This window comes from Mangifera indica, chromosome 20 (genome assembly GCF_011075055.1).
Source record: "Mangifera indica cultivar Alphonso chromosome 20, CATAS_Mindica_2.1, whole genome shotgun sequence".
Taxonomy (NCBI): domain Eukaryota; kingdom Viridiplantae; phylum Streptophyta; class Magnoliopsida; order Sapindales; family Anacardiaceae; genus Mangifera; species Mangifera indica.
Genome location: NC_058156.1, coordinates 9,719,417 through 9,741,070, shown reverse-complemented (window position 1 = coordinate 9,741,070; position 21,654 = coordinate 9,719,417). Strand labels below are relative to the sequence as shown.

The 21,654-nt window shown below is 34.1% G+C and overlaps 3 protein-coding genes across 3 annotated transcripts; 1 reads left to right on the top strand and 2 right to left on the bottom strand.

Moving 5' to 3' along the window:
* Positions 1–7,817: 7,817 nt before the first annotated feature.
* Positions 7,818–11,277, top strand: LOC123204069 (pentatricopeptide repeat-containing protein At1g18485). The gene has a single exon (XM_044620616.1). The coding sequence runs from the start codon at positions 8,087–8,089 to the stop codon at positions 11,015–11,017; it is 2,931 nt and encodes a 976-aa protein (XP_044476551.1). The 5' UTR covers positions 7,818–8,086; the 3' UTR covers positions 11,018–11,277.
* A 4,846-nt stretch (positions 11,278–16,123) lies between these two features.
* Positions 16,124–16,970, bottom strand: LOC123203837 (basic leucine zipper 43-like). Its single transcript, XM_044620285.1, has one exon. The coding sequence runs from the start codon at positions 16,786–16,788 to the stop codon at positions 16,237–16,239; it is 552 nt and encodes a 183-aa protein (XP_044476220.1). The 5' UTR covers positions 16,789–16,970; the 3' UTR covers positions 16,124–16,236.
* A 2,380-nt stretch (positions 16,971–19,350) lies between these two features.
* LOC123204897 (E3 ubiquitin-protein ligase CIP8) lies at positions 19,351–21,087 on the bottom strand. Its single transcript, XM_044621703.1, has one exon. It carries the CDS (start codon positions 20,996–20,998, stop codon positions 19,643–19,645), a length of 1,356 nt encoding a protein of 451 aa, XP_044477638.1. The 5' UTR covers positions 20,999–21,087; the 3' UTR covers positions 19,351–19,642.
* Positions 21,088–21,654: the final 567 nt, after the last annotated feature.

Sequence of the window (21,654 nt, the reverse complement as noted above, 5' to 3'; positions counted from 1 at the left end):
CAACAAAACATCCAAAGCATTTGATTTGGCATATTATCGAATATAATCTGTCCTGTACACACACGGGTGTAATAAAATCATATATAATATAACACCTAATTTAAGTCAAAAATAGTTGTATATAATATTATTTTTATATGTATCGATCAATTTTGTCTAAAATAAAAACAATCAAAGAGGATAATGACATAAATTGAGGGGAAAAGAAAATTTAGGAGAGAGAGAATAGGGCTAGAGATGGTGATATCCACCAAAAATAGTGATTGAAAAAATAAATATTATAAGAGAAAGAAAAATAACTTTTTAAAACTATCAATAAAGAGATATTGTTAATATTTTAAACTAAATAAAAAAATGATAAAATTTTAGTTTTTAAATATTTTATTAAATAATAATTTTATTTTTATTTTAATAAAAAATATATATTTTTAAGCTTTTAAAATCACGAGTAAGCAAAAAAATCGATATTTAAGATTGCAAATAAACCTAACCTGGGGTGGGAATAAGTATGGAATGTTAAGCTTTTTGGGTTAAAATCAAGGGAAGCCCAATACTTCATTTTAAAAGATAAAAAATAAAAAGCCCGAAATAATTTCCACACTTAGTAATGTAAATAGAGTTATTATCTCTTATCTTCCCTAATGTTAAAGAAATATTAAAAAATCCTCTCAATTATACATAAGATAAAGAAAAATTTATTATGTAGGTGTAATATACATTGGTATGTTTCAAATGTAATTTTGTCTTTTGTAATTGTTGAACGTAATATTGAATGTGATTAACTATTAAAGACAATAATGATACATTGCATGTCTATTCATACAATGTTCGTAAGATAAATAGATAACATATCTATTTAGATTTTTCAATGTAATAAAATTTTTTAAACTCAAGAGGGGTCGGGTCTACAAACCCCTCTTGACCGTTCTTAAATCTATCTCTACCTATATAAGGACAATAATGATACAAGTCTACGCATTCTCAATTGACTTGACCCCTTGTTTAATAGATCTTCTGTTGCTATGTGTTTGTTAGAGGATTAAAGTTTGCTCAAGGCATTAGCTTGAAATGTCAAATGTAGAAAACTTATTTAAACATCAAGCTGATTTTAGATACACACTCTTGACTAATAATTGTGTACATAGATAATATATCATTATGTGATTTGGTAATTTTGAATTAAGAATAAAATAATATCCAATTATATGTTAACATATCATCTATATGCTGAATTTTATATTTAAAAGTGTGTACACATAATATTGTTCAAGTTTGTTTAGGAATTTATAAGTGTTATGAAATCTCTGGGGTATACTTTTACCTAACTCAAACCTCATGGCCAATATTGTTTTGATCTCAAAGTTCCATATGCATGATCCAGATCCTGAATTCAACTACTAACAGCTTTTAACCATTGAAAAGATTGTAGCTTGCTGAGTTAGGGCTTACAAGTTCTTGCACAGGAATACAAAGCTACGTTGGCAATCCTTGCAACTAACAATCTGACCCGTAGAGCACTTTCTGAAAATACATTGAGCAACAGTTCCAGCCATCGGATTCGGACTAGGAACAGTAGCATAAACAGGAAGATAACCCTTCGCTCCAATTCTTTAATCTTGGCGAGAGTTTGTGGACTTTTGTGTTGATGATACGGCGAGTTTTGGCAAAAACCCACCATATCACTTAAGCCAGATTCCTTCCTATGTCCATCGTCTTCTCCTTCTATCTTCTTAACTTGTCTTAATGAAATTTTACTACTCCGTTATTGTACTAAAACAGTTTAATCTGAGGCCAAGCTGAATTGACCTTGAAATCAAAACTACTTCAATTCAGTAGTCCATTGTCCGTTGTTGCAAGTTCATTTTTCACACAAACGCACTAAAAGATCCCTTCAGACTCCATGAATACAACTAAGAGGAAAATGATTTGTACCAAATGCAATTTTCAAGCAAGTAATTGTCTATATAATACCATATATGCTAATCTTACTTGGGTATTGAAAATAATGAAGTAATGTCTCGTGCTTAATCAAGGAGCTTGCTGATCAACATGCCCACCAGAAAGGAAATTTCGTCGACAGCCAACCAGGTGGATAACGCTAGAATTGAGGGCAATGGAATTATAATGCGCAAGAAAAACGCAGTTGCTGCAAACAATAAACCAAATCATTGGAGCGCCAGAGAAATTTTAGGAAATTTCGAACTCAGTAATTTGCCAAGGAAGAGAAAAGTGAGGAAACATATGAGAGCAACACAAAGAAATTTCTGGGATTGGGATGAAGAGATCTCCAGACGAAGAGACAGTCTCTTCATCAAGACAAGAGACTGATCTTTTCATCGGAGACAAAGAGATCTAGAGAGAGAAAATCTTCATGCCTCGTCATGTGTCGATCAACGTTTTAAGGTGGAGAGAGGAGATTGTCAGCACCAAAAATGGTGGTCCATGAAATGAAGGAAAAAACCTTGGGTGGGGTGGGGTGGGGTGGGGTGGGGTGGGGTGGGAGAGGAGAATGTGATTTTTCAAAGTTATAAAACTTTAAACAGGATGAAGTTATTAGTTTTTAAAACTTAGAGGAAAAATATAATGAATTTTACATTTTTTTAATACTACTAGTACAATAACAATTTTATTTTTATCTCTAACAAAAAATTTTAACAGCGGTTGATACATAGATAAGACTTTAATTTTTTCAAACCTCGTGGCCACCAAAATAGTAATAGAAAATCTTGCGAGTGACTTTGGGAATGTATCAAAATTTGGGCCGGAGTAAGTCCTTTGGCCACCAAAATAATATGGGGCGAAGCGTTGAAGTTAAGGTTTTATTGTGCTTATCCCATGTTACAGAAAAAAAGAGCCTCTGAAATTAAGCATGTTGCGGGAAGTGAGGTAAGTCGGACGATCTAATTATCTTAAGTTCTGGTTTGGTTGCTGAAGCATGTTACAGAGGGTTCGGCATGATTGTGATTTAAAATATATGCTTATAGATGTAATATCTAAAAGCATGATTAAAATATTGGAAATCATGTGTCTGGGTGAATCATGTGTCTCAATCCCTCCTCAACATTAATGGATCAGTCATTGTGAGCATTGGCGATGATAATTACCTCGCCAAGTTGGTGCTTCCATAAGATGTTAGTACTAAATGTATCCTTGAACCTTCGTGCAGCTGTTTCTCCTTGCTTGGGGCTGCCGGGTCTATGGGCTTTTTATTGGGGGTTATCTTGGTTTTGTACTTTGGGTGAGATGCCTGGATCTTGCTTAGAGAGAGCTTGGTTTAAGGCTCTTTTGCTATTTCTATGGATTGTACTTAGTGTCAATTTGCTTTTCTTCCTTGGCAAGATGAGCTTAGATTATATTTGGATCTCGTTGCTCTTTTTTGGTGTAATGTAAAGGCCAAAAGACTTATTCCTGCCCAAAGTTTAATGCAAACCCAAAGTTATGTCCGCTAATTTTTTAAAATCTAAATATTTATTCGTTTGTTAAATTTTGTTGTTACTATCAGTGATAAAATTGTTATTTAACAAAAATATTTAAAAAACTAAAAATTTATCATATTTTCCTTAGGTTTAAAAATCTAACAAATTCTTTTACTCAAAGTTTGAAAAATAAATATTTTTTCCTAGGGTTTTTCCAACCATGTTGCTAACAGTTGAAGACAGCAACAGCCGTGTTATCTCTCCTTCCCAACTTTTCTATCAATCTCATTCCATTCTTGATCATACCCGATCGACGAAAATGACAAATGTACAGAGAACTTGTACAAATTATCGTCTTTGTCGAGATGAGAGGGGAGCCTTGGTTAGTTGATTTTGTCGATTGGTGATGACCGAGGATGGACTAGGATGGAGAGAGAAGTCAGGAGGGGGAGAGAACTAGGTTGTTGTCGTCTCTAGTCATAGATAGTGATGACTGGAAAAATCCTAAGAAAAAATATTTATTTTTCAAATTTTAGGTGGAAGAATTTGTTAGTCTTTAAACCTGAAAAAATGTGATAAATTTTTTAAAATATTTTTATTAAATATCAATTTTACCTTTGACAATAATAACAAAATTTAATAGACATATGAGTATTTAGGTTTTGAAAAGTTAGCGGGAATGATTTAGGTTTGCCCCAAACCTTGGGTGGGAATAAGTCTTTTGGCTTAATGTAAATATTTTCTTACAAAAAAAAGAAAAAAATTCTAAACTAGGATGAAAGCATATATGTCGATCTGCCTGGAGTTTGTGGACTTCTGTGTTGATGATACGGCGAGTTTTGGCTAATGAAATCTTATGTTCATCATCTACCCTCCAGATTCCTTCCTGTGTCCGTCATCTTCTCCTTCTACCTTCTTAACTTGTATTAATGAAATCTTACTGCTTCGTTACTGTTGTTTTTCTAGCGAAACAGTTTAATCTCAGACAAAGCTGAATTGACCTTGAAATCAAAACTACTTCAATTCAGTAGCCTGCTGCAAACAAACAAAATTAATCTTGCAAGTTCATTGTTCACGCAATTGCACTGAAAGATCCCTTTTCACGACTCCATGAATAAAACTACCAGGAAAGTGTTTTGCTCCAAATGCAGTTTACATGGAAGTAATTCTTTAGAACATACCAGGAAATTGCTAATCTTGCCTGCGTAATGAAAAAAATGAAATAATGTCACATGTTTATTTTAATCCTAAGAGCTTGATAATCAACATGCCCAACGGATATGAAGAGATGCGCGATGTTGACTGCACAGGTGAAACATCATGTCAGAAGGGAGATAAATTGCCGAAGATAAAGGCTGGGCTGATGGCGGCTTGGTCTTGGGCAGAGAAGGCAGCCGGAGACGGAGGACGGAGATGGCCGGGAGGAGAGCACTAAACAGATATTGAAAGTGGGGGGTGAAACGAAAGTTTAAAAAATATGGGGCTGCACAAAACAAGCTGAAAACTATGAAATCCTATAGCTGAAAAAAAAAAGTCACTTTTCTAACTGCAGTTACTGGTGGATAATAACCGCTCTGATTCCATTAAAATTTATGAACTGGGTTATAAATTGAAAGGTTATTATTGACTAAATATTATATCTTAATCCTATAAAATAAAAAAAATATACAACAAATTAGAATCATATCAAATCAAATTTAGATAAAATTAGAATTATATCGATCAAATCAATCAGAATTGGATCACAATAGGATCACACCGAATAAGGAAATAAATTTTATTAACAATTGTATTTGTTGTTCTAAATAAAACAGTTTAATCTGAGTCAAAGCTGAATTGACCTAATTCAATTCAGTAGTCTGCTGCAAATCAACAAACAAGGCTAATCTCGCAAGTTCATTCTTCACACACACTGAAAGATCCCTCCTGACTCCATGAGTACAACTACGAGGAGCATGCTTTGTTCCAAATGCAATTTACATGGAAGTAATTGTCTATATAATATCATTTATGCTAATCTTACCTGGGTAATGAAAATAATGCAATATGTCACGGGTTACTATAGTCCAAGGAGCTTGATGATCAACATGCCCACCACATACGAAATTGCATACGCAGCCAACCAGGTGGTAAACTCGAGAACTGAGGGCAATGGAATTATAAAGTGCAAGAATAACGCAGTTGCTGCAAACAATAAACCGAATCTTTGGAGCGCTAGAGAAATTTTAGGAAATTTCGAACTCGTGAATTTGCCAAGGAAGAGAAAAGTGAGGGTGAATATGATAGCAACACAAAAAAATTTCTGGGATTGAGTCTTCTGAGATTGGAAAGATATACTAACAGCGCTTGGAAGGCAAAACCCTATCATTAAAAATGCCACTTTTGGGGTAAGTTGACCAGCCACCGGAGCAGGTGGTGGAAGGTGATGCACGTGCACCGGTATTGCTTCATGATCGGAAAAAAAGAAGGCCTTGAGACGACCTAGTTTACCCATTTATGTCGTGTTTCAGGTGAAACAACCATGGAGACTATATATGTTCTGTGGTTTTCATTATAAGTTTTTAGTTTAAGTGACCTATGAAGAAAGTTATCAAGAGCGACCGGCGGAAAATTCGAGCATATGGATACAGCCGTCAACGTAAAAAACAATTGGTATGAAGACAAGATACGAGAAAGAGACAATAGTAGAGGCTGTCCATGGCGATTGTCGAGCAAGAGATAAAACATAGGAAGGATTCATAGAAGTCATCCGTTCCAATAGGTGTAGCAACAAAGGTTTATATTATAGAGTTTATTATTAGACTTGAGATTTGACTAATTTAATATCGGATAGTTCTTTTCTAAAAGAACGTATAACTCAAATCGATCCATCATTTAAAAAAATAAATAAATAAAGGTCTATAGTTTATGAATGATCTTGTAAGGGGATGAGTTTGACAGTGGTGGCAATTTATGCTCAAAATTGTTTTTATAGCATTGTTACAATTTATGCTTTTGGTATAAATCGCTCTCTGAGGCGCCGTTGTGTACCCATTGATAGCAATATGAAAGATTCAATACCCTTACTATGATGCTTTAGTGTTTTTGCTTTCGAATAACAGCAGTAGGCAAAATCCAGTAGCCTCACCCAAGGTTGGGGAATGATAAAATAATAGTCTTTATATATAAGAGAGTATAAATTTAACTCTCTTTTGATAATAAATTAAGATCAAAATTTTAATTTATTTAATTTAGTGATTATAAAATCAGTGAGGGGTGGATTCAGGCGGGGCTAAACCCGAACATCCATTGGCTCAAGTTCAGCAAGAATAGAAAATGATCTAGCTAGAATTCGACTAGAGTTTATTGAATCAAAATTAAGTCTAACTCAGATGAAAAATGGTTTAACTCGATTTGGTTCAAGTTTGGCTCAATTTCGTAGCTCGAATTAATGGTTCAAATTTGTAGCTCGGTTCAACTTGAATTAACGGTTCGAATGTATGACTCGGATTCATAACTCAAGTTCGTGGTTCATTGACAAAATAACGTCGTTTTACCTAAATAATATTCAAAATTTTTTATTCGAATCGAACCAAGTCATAAATTCAAATTGCCAATTTGAATTATTAAATTCGAGTCAAATCGAGCCACAAATTTGAACTACTGATTTGAGCCTTAAATTCAAACCGAAAACACCTTGGCTCAAGTTTAACTTGAATTGAAAAACAAGCCAAATCTTTTTGCTTGAGTTCAATCCGAATTTGAATCAAACAAATTTGAGTCAAACTAAATCAAGCTAAATTGGCTTTTCAAATCAAGCCTACTCGGATCATATCCAGGCATAAGGTCGGCCATTAGACCTGAGATTTGTTTTACTCAGTATGGTTGTTTTCAGTCTAATGTGACAATCTGGCTTGGATGAGGTTGATTGATTTCGACTCAATGTGATACTCCAATTCAAATAAGGGTTCTCATTATTAAAAAGAATTTGATAGCCTCTTTCAGCCATGTCTATGTAAACAATTTTTTTTCTATGTGCATATACACGGATTCTACGTATACATTATGTTAAAAAATGGTAAATTAGTACATTTATGATTAAATTTACAAATGTCAAATAAAACTTTATCAATGCGTCTAATCTTAAGTGGAAATAAGTCTTTTAGCGCACACACTTGATTATTAAGAATTATGTGGTAACACAGAATCGCGTAAATTAAATCATTTTAAATTAAAAATAAAATAATATTTAATTATATATTATATATTTAAAAGTGTGTATACCTAATAATGTTTATGCAATATGTATGAAGTAAATATATGCAACTGCATGAATTATAGTCTTGGAATCAAAATAATTAAGCTAGAGAAATGACAAATGGAAAAGAGAAGGCACAATTTTGACGCACAAGAGAGTAGCCAAAATGAGTTTTGGCGAATTTGTGAGATTAACAATGGTAATTTTATTAATCTGTTGAATGTAATGCATTTTGAGAATCTTCGTTGGAATATGATGAAGATGGGTTTTGCAATCGTGTCTGCAGACAATCAGGCTTGGCGGCTTCTGTTTATGCTTTCGGATTTGAAGCTTGACTCTTTTTGTTTTTCTCTTTTGACTGCGATGAAGTTGAAAATGACTGCACCAGATAAACTTCAATACCATCCCATGGTTCTCAGCAGCACCACTGAACATGTCTCTGGTGAGTTCACTTCCATGCCTTCTTCACCACCACCGCTATCACAAACACTCTCCAATTTTACAGAGATACTTCTCAACCTTCAACGCAAAATCTTCTCTTTCTCTTTCCACCAAAACCCTCCAATCACAAGCACAAACCCCTTCTTTAGCCAGCAAAGCCTCAACCCATGAAGTCGTCTTTCTCCAAGAATTAACCAGTCTCTGTCAATCCAAAAACCTCGCCGAAGCTTTGTATCTCTTGCAAGAAAACCTACACACGGCTCAAGCCAGAGAAGGTATAGGTTTGTTATTGCAAGCCTGTGGACAACAAAAAGACATCGAAGTTGGTAAAAGAGTCCATGAAATGGTTTTGGGTTCGACCCAGTTTAGTGATGACTTGGTTCTCAACACTCGTCTCATTACTATGTATTCCATGTGTGGGTCTCCATTGGATTCTCGTAGCGTTTTCGATGATTTAAAGACGAAAAATCTGTTTCAATGGAATGCACTAGTTAGTGGGTATACTAGAAATGAGCTTTATGATGATGCATTGAACATGTTTGTTGAATTGCTTTCCGCTACGGAGCTTAAACCCGATAAATTTACTTTGCCTTGTGTTATTAAAGCTTGTGGGGGAATTGGTGAGGTGGGGTTTGGATATGTTATTCATGGGATGGCTGTGAAGTTAGGTTTGATTGGAGATGTGTTTGTGGGTAATGCTTTGGTTGCAATGTATGGGAAATGTGGGTTTGTTGATGAAATGGTGAAAGTGTACGAGTTTATGCCTGAGAGAAATTTGGTTTCTTGGAATTCTATAATTTGTGGGCTTTCTGACAATGGTTTTGTTAATCAAAGTTTTGAGTTTTTTATGAAGATGATGGGATCTGAGGAAGGTTTGATACCAGATGTTGCAACTCTAGTGACTATGTTACCAGTGTGTGCAGTGGAAGGGGATGTGAAAATGGGAAGGCTGGTTCATGCTTTAGCAGTAAAATTGGGGCTGAATCAAGAGATGATGGTGAACAATGCCTTGGTTGATATGTATTCAAAATGCGGGTACTTAGCTGAAGCCCAAATCTTATTCGATAAAAACAGTAACAAAAATGTTGTTTCTTGGAATACCATCATTGGGGCTTTTTCTATGACAGGAGATGTATGTGGAACAATTGATTTTCTACGCAGAATGCAGATGAAAAAGGAGGAAATTCAGGTAAATGAGGTCACAATTTTGAATGTATTAACAGTTTGTTCAGAGAAGTCGGAGCTGTTGAGCTTGAAGGAACTTCATGGTTATTCATTGAGACATGGGTTACAAAATGACAAACTGGTAGCCAATGCTTTTGTTGCTGCCTATGCAAAGTGTGGACTTGTTACTTCTGCTGAGCATGTCTTTTATGGTATGGAGTCTAGGACAGTAAGCTCCTGGAATGCACTTATTGGTGGTCATGCTCAAAATGGTAATCCTTCACAGGCTTTAAAATTTTTCATTCAAATGATGAACTCAGGCTTAGAACCCGACTGGTTTAGCATTGGTAGCCTCCTGCTAGCTTGCACTCATCTGAAATCCCTACTCCATGGCAAAGAGATTCATGGATTTGTGCTACGTAATGGGTTAGAAACAGATTCTTTTATTGGCATCTCATTACTATCACTTTACATGCATTGTGAGAAATTGTCTTCCGCAAGAGTACTCTTTGATGTAATGAACAATAAAAGTTTAGTATCTTGGAATGCAATGATAGCTGGTTACTCACAGAACAAACTTCCAGATGAATCCCTAGTTCTCTTCCGAGAGATGTTATCTAATGGAATTCAACCCTGTGAGATTTCCATAATGAGTGTGTTTGGTTCTTGTTCCCAGCTATCTGCCTTGCGGCTGGGGAAAGAAACTCATTGTTATGCTCTAAAAGCTAGCTTCCTAGATGACATATTTGTTGGCTGTTCAATCATAGATATGTATGCCAAATGTGGCTGTATAGAACAATCTCAATTCATTTTTGACAGGTTTAAAGATAAAGATGTGGCATTATGGAATGCTATGATCATGGGTTACGGAATACACGGATATGGAAAAGAGGCAATAGAGCTATTTGAAAATATGCAGGCACTGGGTAAGAAGCCTGATGGCTTCACATTTGTTGGTATATTGATGGGCTGTAGCCATGCCGGGTTGGTTGAAGATGGGCTGAAATATTTCACCCAGATGCAGAACTTCCATCGGGCAAAGCCAAAACTAGAGCATTATGCATGTGTTGTCGATATGCTGGGTCGTGCAGGAAGACTAAATGATGCTCTAAAACTCATAGATAACATGCCTGAGGAACCAGATGCCAGAATCTGGAGCTCATTGCTGAGTTCTTGCAGAACCTATGGTGCTTTGGATACTGGAGAAAAAGTTGCTGAGAAGTTGTTACAATTAGAGCCAGACAAAGCAGAAAATTATGTGTCGCTCTCAAATCTATTTGCTGGATCAGCAAAGTGGGATGATGTGAGGAAAATTCGGCAAAAGATGAAGGGGATTGGCCTGCAAAAGGATGCTGGCCACAGTTGGATTGAACTTGGAGGGAATGTCTATAGCTTTGTTGCAGGTGATACAACAGTACCAGAATCAGAAGAGATCCGAGGAATGTGGAGAACATTAGAGCAAAAAATTAGTGAAATTGGTTATAAACCATACACAGATTGTGTGCTTCATGAAGTAACAGAAGACCAGAAGATAAACATATTGCGCGGCCACAGTGAGAAGCTTGCAATTTCTTTTGGGCTGCTAAAGACAAGAAAAGGCATCAAACTGAGGATTAACAAAAACCTGAGAATCTGTGTAGATTGTCATAATGCTGCTAAGTTAATTTCAAAGGTTGCTGAAAGGGAGATAACTGTGAGAGACAATAAACGGTTTCACCATTTCAGAGATGGTTTCTGCTCTTGTGGTGATTACTGGTAGGCGGAAGAAACTCAGAAACAGAACACAAATTTTCTCACAACAATGGAATTGCTTGAGCTTCTTTTCCCATTGGACATTTGCCCTTTATTCTTAGATTCATTAACCAACCTGCCACATACATACCTTCCTAATTTAGATGGTAGAGTGAATATGTAAATGAGAAGGCAGATTTATTATTAGGCCAAATAACGGTTTCACACCCAAGGTTGGATGAAATAACCAATTCTCACTTGCTAACTTTTAAAAAACCAATTTTTCACTTATCTATCAAAGTCAATGGTTATTTTAACAGTCAAAGAATATTTATGTAATTTTATTCAAATATTATAATAGAAGTATAATGTGAAATGTCAGTTTTATTTTTTAAAAACTTACAAAGGGTAAGAAATATTTTCCCTATCTCATTTAAAAAATTATTATATTCTTCTTATATATTTTGAAAATGTAATATAGTTTTAATAGTTTGTAATATAACATTTGTATCTCCTATTTATTGTGTATTTTGAGGGTGTAATTATCCGTTTTGAAAATGTTAAAATGTATATTGCAATTTAAAACTTTCAAAAAGACCCCCTTTTTTTAATTACAAAAATAAACCTTAGAATTTCACTAGCACCCCTAATATTTTAAAAAAATTCAATTACCTCCAAATGAACAATTATACATTACTGACACCCCTATTTATATTTATATGAATAATATTTTATTGAAATTGATATAAATTGGGGTATAAACTTATTTAACAAAAATTTGGGAGTAAAGTATTAATTAGTTTAAGGACTTTGTATGCTTTTCAGTAATTTAATAAAAAAGTTAACCAAATTAAAAAGAAAAAAGAAAAAACTTAATAAATAGGTGGGAAATTGGTTTTTTTAAAACTTACAAGGGTGAAAATCATTTTGTCAAACCTTGGGTGGGACTTTGTCACTTGCCCTTAATTATGAGTACAAATGATATTTGCTTGATTAAAGTAAGTTTTCGATTAAAAGTGCATTTAGCGGAACTTCTCATTTGTTACTATAACAACAAATTTCAGATTCTAATTTTGTGGAATTAAAAAATTCTGATTTCGATTTCAATAAATTTTGATTTCAACTCCGATTCCATTTTATATAAAGAACCGGAACTATAACCGAAACCGAAATCATTAATTATATGTATATAAATATAGGAATATGTTATACTCATATAGGTTTCGAGTTTTAATTTCTATTTTTAAGAATTGATCAGTTTCAATTATATCCAAACTCACTCTTATATACAAATGAATATAGGAAATATACTACAGCCTTGTAGGTTCCAAGTTCTGATTCCAATCTTTAAGAATTCACCAGTTTCGATTGTATCTGACCCTATATATATATATATATATATATATATATATATGCCAAAAATTGCGTTAGGGTTTGTGGACAATGTACGTAACGCCGTTAATTAAAACCCCATTTTCCATTTTGTTTGAGCTCTCTTTGTTGGACATGAAGTGTCACGAGTCACAACTTCTCAAAATTACAGTATATCTGTCATTGACCGAAGCAGGCACTGGCCGGAAAGTGAATTTTTTTTTTTTAATTTGGCTTTAATCTGTATACCATAAACACACCATCTCAAAGTGTTGGGAAGAAATTATATTGAAAGGATTTTGTGCTGTGCTGAGCTGCTTCTAAAACCGAAAATGGCAGCTGTGGCATCGTCGTCGCCGTCCTCCGATTCTCGGCACTCAGCCACTCAGCCTGTGCAGCCAAAGGGCGAGGTCCTTTCTCTAAATAATGCATTTATGTTGTTATTGTGTGTTTAGTGCTGTGATTGTTTTAAGGGTTTTTTTTGTTTTTTCGCTTGTAAGGTTGAGGATGTTACAACCAACAATGGCGTATTCGATGTATTCGAGAAAAACCCTGACTCAACGCCCCAACATTTTCAGTAAGTTCTTTCTTCGAAGAAAAGTGTGTATTTGGTTTATACATATTTGCTTTCTTTCTCAATCTATTTTCTGTGCAAATAATCGTGTGTAATGCTTCCAGTATTTAATTAGAAAAAGATTGGGGTTCTGAGGAAGGACCTTTAGTTGCTAGCTCTGTATCGTTGGACTGCAAGGTATTTAAAGATTTTTTGGGATATGATGCGAGCCTGCTTGAGATTAATTCTTGTGACTGAGAAAAAGAAATGAATAATTTTTATATCACATGTTTTTGATGGGAAAGGCTGTTCCAAGTTGGTTTCCAGAAGTCGTAAAATGAAATTACTAACATTTGTCACTTTTCAACACAGAATTTCAAGCTTTTGCAATTGAATGCACTAAACTGTTACACTTATGTCTTTGCTCAAAATGGAATTGCATGGATGCAAATATTAACAGGAAGAGTCAAAACTAGTAACCTAGTTTGGGAAGCTTTAAATTCGAAGTATGCTGAGGGTTTAGTGAATGATAAGATGTTTTATCATCATTGTGTGATTAGTTGAAAGGGAAGGAACTTTTATAGTTAAGAGTTCAAAACTTTTTAGGTCAATCTTTACTTTTTCCTTATTTTGTCTTTCAAAATACCAAGAAATGAGGCACGAGATCATCACTTCAAAGAATGGAAATCTGGTTTTTTAGATCTGTTATGTGTTTTCTTCCATTATCCATTTTCTAACATCGTTTCAAATAATGTTCATTTGAAATGGCATGATATAGATTTATAATTCATGCACTAATTTATGGAAGGAGTATATTTATTCGGAGTTTTCTTGTTTGATATGGTCGAAGTATCCACTTTGTTTAGGGTTTCTTGTTTTCTCTTGTTTTGCCTCTGTGTGTGTTAGGCCCCCAATTGTAGCAACGTATCACAGAAGACTGCGGAAAGATAAAGCAATGAAGGTCTACAAGAGGAGGACAAGAGATAAGAAGTAGCAGATGAGGAGGAAGCAGATAAGGCAAGAAGAGAAGAGTTGGATAAGGCAGGAATGGTTTCCAAATTAGTAATTTAGGATTGAATAATAAACAATATTACTTATATAAAGATAAGTGAATGGATTTACCTATTTAAATAAGCCATTGTTGGTAGGAAAATATGAATTATTTTCTGGACATTGTTGACAGAGTAGCTCTGTTTTAATCTGGCGTAGTGTCTAAGTTATTTTATTTTATATTATTTTACCTTTTGGTTGTATTTCTTATCATTCAATAGATATTCTTCCCGTTATTTTCTTATCGCAATTTATGGTCCTATCAGTGTTCTACCTGTTCGTGCCAGAGTTAAGCTCTTCTTCTAGCTTGCTTTGCCTTCTCATCAAATTGCAGGTGTCACTTAAATATAGTCTCTTACTGTTATTTATATTGAATAAATTAATTTTTTTACAATATGTGATTACGTGTGCATGTTTATTTTTTTCCTCTTATTATTATTTTTTTTCATTTGGTAATACATATATATATTTTTTGATTGAGAATATATCTCTTCTTTACCACATTAAATAGTTCTGATACTCTATTATTATTTTTTGTTTGAATTGATGTATAGTGGGAAGAAATTAGTGCCCTTTGTTTCAAAATATATCACTCATTTACAACATTAAGTAGTTCTGATCCTTTATGATTATATTATGTAAAGTGGGAAAGAAACCCTGTTTCATTGTTTCAAATTTTATTCTTGTTTTGAGTCTTGTATACTCTCTTGTGCATGTGTGCACTTCTATGACTGACCTTAGTTCTCATATATCATCTTGCTAGAACTTGCACGAAGTCTTTGCCTTGATGGTAGACATTCATTACATGATGTGCTGGTGTGCAAGTTATATATACACAGCTCAGTCACCTATGCATATGCTTACAAAATCCTAAATTGTTTTGATAGCCTACAAAGATTAACTCCTCATGTGACATTCTTACCCATGATATATGAATCTCTAAATGGATAAGAGCAAGGTCAGATGATTTTGATATAATGACTGATTAATCCTGATTTTTTTCATGCCTTGTTCTTGGTTCTATCTCAAAATCTCATGACATTTATGAATTGGTATGCATATGGTGGATTACCTGACTATTTATATTAAAAGCTAAGTTTTTAGTTTTAGTTGATTCCACTGTGAACCAAGGCTAATCAGTTTCTGGGGTTCTCAATTTTCACCTTTCACATGATGACCTTGACATGTTGACATGTACTAGTTTATAGATCTATATTTTATTTCACTCTTGCTAGGGTTCTTAATAGCATGGACTATATTGAAAAGTAAAAAAAATATGAAGCTGACTGCCATCATCGGTTACTGGCAAAATACTTCTCGAAGAAGAACCTTTAAGAGGGTATAAGACTCCTGCTCTATGTTCTTTCTTGCCCTGTACATTCATTCTAAAACACATTACTTTCTGATTTCTGTTGAATCAATCAACTAAACTTCTGTCCTGGATTTCTTTGTTCTTCCAGGCAACTTATTTGAGGAAACTATGACAATAAACGGTGAGACAATAAAGTCAAGCAGGTATGACACAATTCATGCAGCCATTTACAAATCCTGGAATCTGCCTTGCCATCTCATGAGTTAAGCTGTGTTTTGTCAAATTTTTCTAGGTGGCCCTGCACACGATCATTTGCAGACCCACTGCAGGGTTTTGAAGATCAGAGTAGCTGTGCTTGATCTTCAATAGCAGATGGAAGACTTACACCTAAGAAAAATGGCTGAAAATCAATATGTTGCTTTCATTCAAGGTATTGTACATTAACTGATGTGGATGCTTTAGACCAACATGTTATTAGGAGAAACTAAACAGAAATTTCTTACACCTCTCGTCTGTCATATTCTCTATTTTTTTTTTCTCATTGCTTGGGGCAAATTGGCTGACTAGCTCTAATTTTGCATCAAGTTGTTAGAAATGGCAATTATAATCACTTTGTGCAAACAAGCTTTTAGAAAATTGGTCATTTGTAAGTGATTTAGACTTATTAAATAGAGAACTTTATTGGGACAGACCATTTGAAGCAATCAGTTTTATGTTGAAGATTATTTCCTGGTGTACATGCTCCTTTTATATATCAAATTTACAAACCTCGCTTTTACCTTAAAGAATGCACTTCATAGATCTTCAGAAAAGAAGAAAGAGGATTTGTAGTACTTAATAATCAAACATATGTGAAGAGTAGAGTTTATTACAAACATTGCAGGAGAAAGTGCCCATACTGAAATTTGATGAATATTTACATGAACACAATACACAACATAGTTTATAGTCATTCCATGGTTTAGTGATGAATGGATTGGCATGAAGTCTCAGATCTGAGGCTATTCATATTTGCAGTGGGGGCAGTGACTTCTTCACGACCTCGGAGAGGGTTCATGAGATCGGAGAGAAGTATTTGAAGAGAAGAAACTTTCTCCTTGAGCTGTGAGTTCTCTTGCAGCATCTGGTTGTTGTTTTCTAACAAGAGAATGATCTTTTCTGATAGTTGATGATTAATAGCTTGAACCTGCCCAACCTGAATCTGAAGCTCTTCGATTAGTTTCTTCTTGCGCATTCTTGATCTTCGAGCAGATTCCCTGTTAGATATCACTCTCTTCATCCTCCTTTCATTGATGATACTCACTCGGTTCTCTCTTGCTTCATCATTTAGAGTTGAGCCTGTGCTGACAGACAATGTATTCGGAGAGAATACATGGAAAGGAACATGAAACTGATCGTTGGATCTGACTCTGCTGGAGAAACTCGGGCCACAAGCCGGGTACATTGTCGAGAGATGAAGAAGGTTTTGATCTGGGCTTCCTCCATATTGTTGCTTGAATCCTTGTGGCTCCATGGCTCCAATGTTAAGATGACATGGAACTTGAAAGGGAGGGAGAATGATAGAGAGAAATGAAACAAGTTTTACACTAGACACTAATTATAGGGAGCAAAATTGAAATCAAATCAAGATTAATTAATGATAATAATTTCTATTTAAAACAAATTAATCAAACTCAAACCAATATTAACTTGAAGAGTCATCAAGAATGCTTTTCCTGACAAAAATAATGCAATCAATTAATTTGAAAATTCTTTTTCTAATACAAATTTGGTAAAATCTAATGTTTCCTTTTTATTGTAGAAAGATTTTAAATTTGAACTATTTTATAAACAAATATGGTATGACTTATTTAGCCATATTTCTATCTATCTTTTATTTTTATATCGTATACCAATTTTTATTTTTAATATAAATATGGTATGTATCATTATGTGATTGAATGATTTTGAATTAAAGATAAGGAATATTATTCTTTATATATAAACTAGCATTCTTTCCAAGAATTTACTTGTATATGGACAAATTTTAAGCTTGGTTTAAAAGTGGTAAATTAGTTTCAAATAAAATGATGGTGACATTGATGCAGTGATTATGGGAGGTTTTATATATTTGATGTGATCAATTTAGTTTAAAAAAATGATTTGATTTAAATAAAATTTTTTCGTTACAAAAAAAAAAAATGTCGGTGACATTAACCTACACGTATGACTATATTAATTTCTCATAAACATTTCATTTTTCTTATATTATTTCTTAATGCTATTAAGTGATGAGAGTGAATTGATAACTTAATATAGAAGAATATTTTCCCAGAATAGGATTGGAATTTTTCAGCAATATTTCAAGTGGCCTGTATGGAGATTTTTATCAATAACTTTTATTTATAGTTTTTTGGGTTATATTAGGGGATTACTCTGATTGATGGGAACATTTTAATTTAGTAAATCTAAATTTCAATTTGCTATCTAGATTTGAGTTAAAATCTCAGTATCTGGAATAGAGTGTTAAAATCACGGATAAAAGTCAAGTTTCGAGCTTCAAACTTTTCTGCCAAACTGAGCTCAAGCTTTACTTTAATACCGTTCGATAAACTAGAGCTGAACTTTAGTTACTCCATATTCAGCCTGGACTCATCTCGTATCTGACCTAGCCAGAGTTTTCAATGGACTGAAACTGAAAATTTTAACTTGAGGCATGCCGCAGCAGTACAGGAAGATAATATAACTAGACAAGTACTTGCTTTTGAATAACATTGTAGAGATTTGCTGGGAAATATTGTACTTAGATTTAACAAGGGTTAATAACACAAAGATAAAGGATCATTAACAAGTTATATTCGAACCAAACTAAACTTGAGTTTAAACATTCAACTTAAGTGGAGATAAACTTAAACTTGCCAAACTCATCTCAATTTTTCAAGCTTAACTTGCTTGAAGAAAGTTGAGCTTGAATTCAATTTGAGTTTAAGTTTGGGTCAAACTTTGAACTTGTTTCGATGTTTATGCTCAAAATAACATCATTTTAATCAATTCATATCAAAAATTTTCAAACTTAACAAACCAAACACTCCTACAATTCAAACTCAAATATATATATACCTCTCAAACTCAAACTTGTTTAAACTGAATTCATTTGAAACTCATTTAAACCAAACTCGTATTCAAAATTGAATAAACTCGATTCAAATCCAACTCTAGTTCTATCAGGAAAGTGAAAAGATATTAATCTCTGCCTCATAAAAAACTAATAATAAATAAAACAGTTCCAGTTTCTTTTTCCCTTGATTTGGCCGGTGTAACCATGTAAATGTTTTTATGCCTTTGAAAATTATTTTGGCTTAAGGTGGATCTGTCAAATTCAGAGAATACTAAAACAATTGTTGAACTTGGAAAATTCTTATGAATATAAAGTTAACAATTTAACTAACAACTAATTATAAGGCCATAAGACAGTTAATTACACAGCTATAGGCCGCAGATATAAATAACAAGTTTCAATCTGATACCAGCCGCAAGGTGTCAAACCTTGCCACTCGGTTTGAATGGCTCATAGCAGCAAAAGGGACTTCCCCATCTCAACAAACTACTTTGTGACCAGCCAATACCAGCCTGAAAGCATCTCAATAGAGAGAAAACAAGAAGGCCAAAATCCATACCACCAGCCAATACCAAATTTATATTCTTAACACATGCAACTTATATTTGAAAGCAGTACTTGCAGTATGCCCCTTATTAATAAAGCAATAGAACCTATTTCTCTTATAGCCAAGAAAACATGCTCCCTATGCAGTTAACCACACATAATATCTTCCACATCCCAGCACAAACCAATCAAATAAAGGCTCACTAAAAGATTAACTTCAATATAAGCATAAGTAAAGGTAATTAAGATTACTCACAGAGGCTGTCTTAGCCTCAAACTATCTTTGCCAAATATGTAAGCATCAACCAATTGACAAGGACAAAAAACCCTTTATTGAACAGCTAAATGAAATCATTCTATCCACAGCCTGTGCAACAATACAAGTGTTAAAGACAAACAAAGCAAATAAGAAATTAAAAAAAGACAAATAAGTGAAAAAGAATTATGCTTTGAAAACAGCATATATTACATTTTACACTTGTTCCAAAAACATTTCAGTGCCTAAGGGAAAAAAAAGAAGAACACAACGAATATATACATTGAAAATCATTATTTAAAATGTAGTCATTGAACATTCTTATACTCCCATTAAACACATTTAAATACCAAAAAAATTTCTCACAATCTTCACGTAAATAGTTTAATTTTTCCCCACCAGCAATATCTTTAAACAACCTAGTGCTCATTAAGAAATTTCAAAATCATAAGTGACCATGAGTTACCGTCACTGGCCACGAGAAGCTCTCTGGGTTCTCCTCCTCTCATACCCAGGATCATCTGTGGGTAACTCATAGCGACAAACAGGGCATGTATTCCTAATCCCAAGCCATGGTGTAATGCAATCGCCATGATACCGATGGGTGCACGGCAATTGCTTTGCTTTTTCACCAACACTAATATCATCCTTACATACAGCACAAACAGCATTTTTATTCTCTACATCCTCTTCGGTCAGAATTACCAGAGGAAGATTCTGAATAACAGCTTTTGATGCCGGAGGTCTACCCATCCACGCATTCTCATTCTCTGCAAATTGTCCCAAAAACATCTCATACTCTGCAGTATGAAAAAAGTCATCATGATCACCAAAATAAAGTTCATTATTATTATCCATTTCAGGATTTGTCTCTAAATTATTAGCAAACAAAACTTCCCACTCCAAATTTCCAGTTCCTCCTACTCTTTCCACACTAACAACATCCTCAGGAGCAATTATAGGGGAGATCGAAAGCGAAATTGAACTCTCATCATCATTTTCATCAATGAATATACTACTTATAATATCCCTCTCATCAACACGACCATCAACTTCCTCCCATTCAAAATCCTCGTTGGTTTCCCTATTTGGATCCCGACAAAGGCGAACGCTTGTATCATCATCAAGATGATCTTCACTCAAATACTCAACCTCCGAATGCCAAACCAAATCCCCTAATGCAGTGTCACACTGATTCCCATCCTCAGATTCCGAATCTGAACTAAACCCAATAACCCGAATATCAGAGGACCCCGCCTCACCTGAAACCCTCCCTTCAACGGAGAAATCATCTTCGTTACAATCAAAAACATTAAGATTAACGTTATTACAATTACGAGAATTATCCTCATTACTCTCACGAATATTCAAAACCCCAAACCCTAACCCTAGACTAAAATCGACATCCAAATGTTCAATACCTATGTCAATATTTTCCCCAATTACACCAAACCCCGACCCGTTTAAAGGATCCGAGACTAACCCACTACCAATATCATCATCATCACCACCATCACCGCCGCCGCCACCACCGATTACCTGAGATTGCTCCACGCGTTGCTGAAACAGATCCATGACGAAATTAACCTGATTCTCACGGTGATCGAATAGATCTGAGGTGTTTGCGATCAAGGAATCGGATTCGGAGGCGTCATCATGAAAACGAACGTCTGATTGACTGCGAGAATATGAAGGCAGGGATTCGGAATCGGAAGTGTAGATATCGAAGTCGGGGTGAGACCGGTAGGGAAGAGAATCTAGTGTCGGAGTTTCGTCGTCTAAATCGTGCTGAAGGTGAAGGTAAGACGAAGAGACCTGAGCCATGAATTCGTTTAGGCTTTCCGGTTTTCAAAAACATAGAAAACAGAAACAGACGCTGGATTTTGTTGGAGAAGGTTGTCATGAGATGAAATTACGTAATTGTCCTTATATGGGAAAAATTGAGATTCTTGAGAGCTGGAGATATTGGAGTGTTCTGTCTTTTTCATAAATATTATTTTTGCTATTATTTATGGTGATTCTAAAAGTCAAAAACCGCATTTCTTGCCGCGTGGGTCTAAACCTCTTATCGCTTTGTTTAAAATTTGAACTATCCAATTTCTCATTTAATAAATAATATTTTTTAGAAAAATATTATATATATAAATAATAATATATTATATAATTAAATAATTAAAAATTAAATAATATTTATTTATACGATAATACATTATTGTTTATGTATAAAAATTGTGTATATAATTATATTATATTTTTAATATAAATTTTTCAAATATAAAATCAATAAAATTATGTACATAATTTTTATATATAATTTTTTATATAAATAATAATGTGTCATTATATGATTAGATGTTATTTTATTTTTAATTTTTAACCATCTAATTATATAATAATAAATTGGGAAATTTTAAAAATAGCCAAAATACCCTCCCATTAAGCCAAAATGCCCAAAATCACTATTTTCAAGCCAAAATGCC

Bases quoted from the DNA above. Each gene is read 5' to 3' on its own strand.
- LOC123204069 (XM_044620616.1), top strand. From the start codon at position 8,087: ATGTCTCTGGTGAGTTCACTTCCATGCCTTCTTCACCACCACCGCTAT.
- LOC123203837 (XM_044620285.1), bottom strand. From the start codon at position 16,788: ATGGAGCCACAAGGATTCAAGCAACAATATGGAGGAAGCCCAGATCAA.
- LOC123204897 (XM_044621703.1), bottom strand. From the start codon at position 20,998: ATGGCTCAGGTCTCTTCGTCTTACCTTCACCTTCAGCACGATTTAGAC.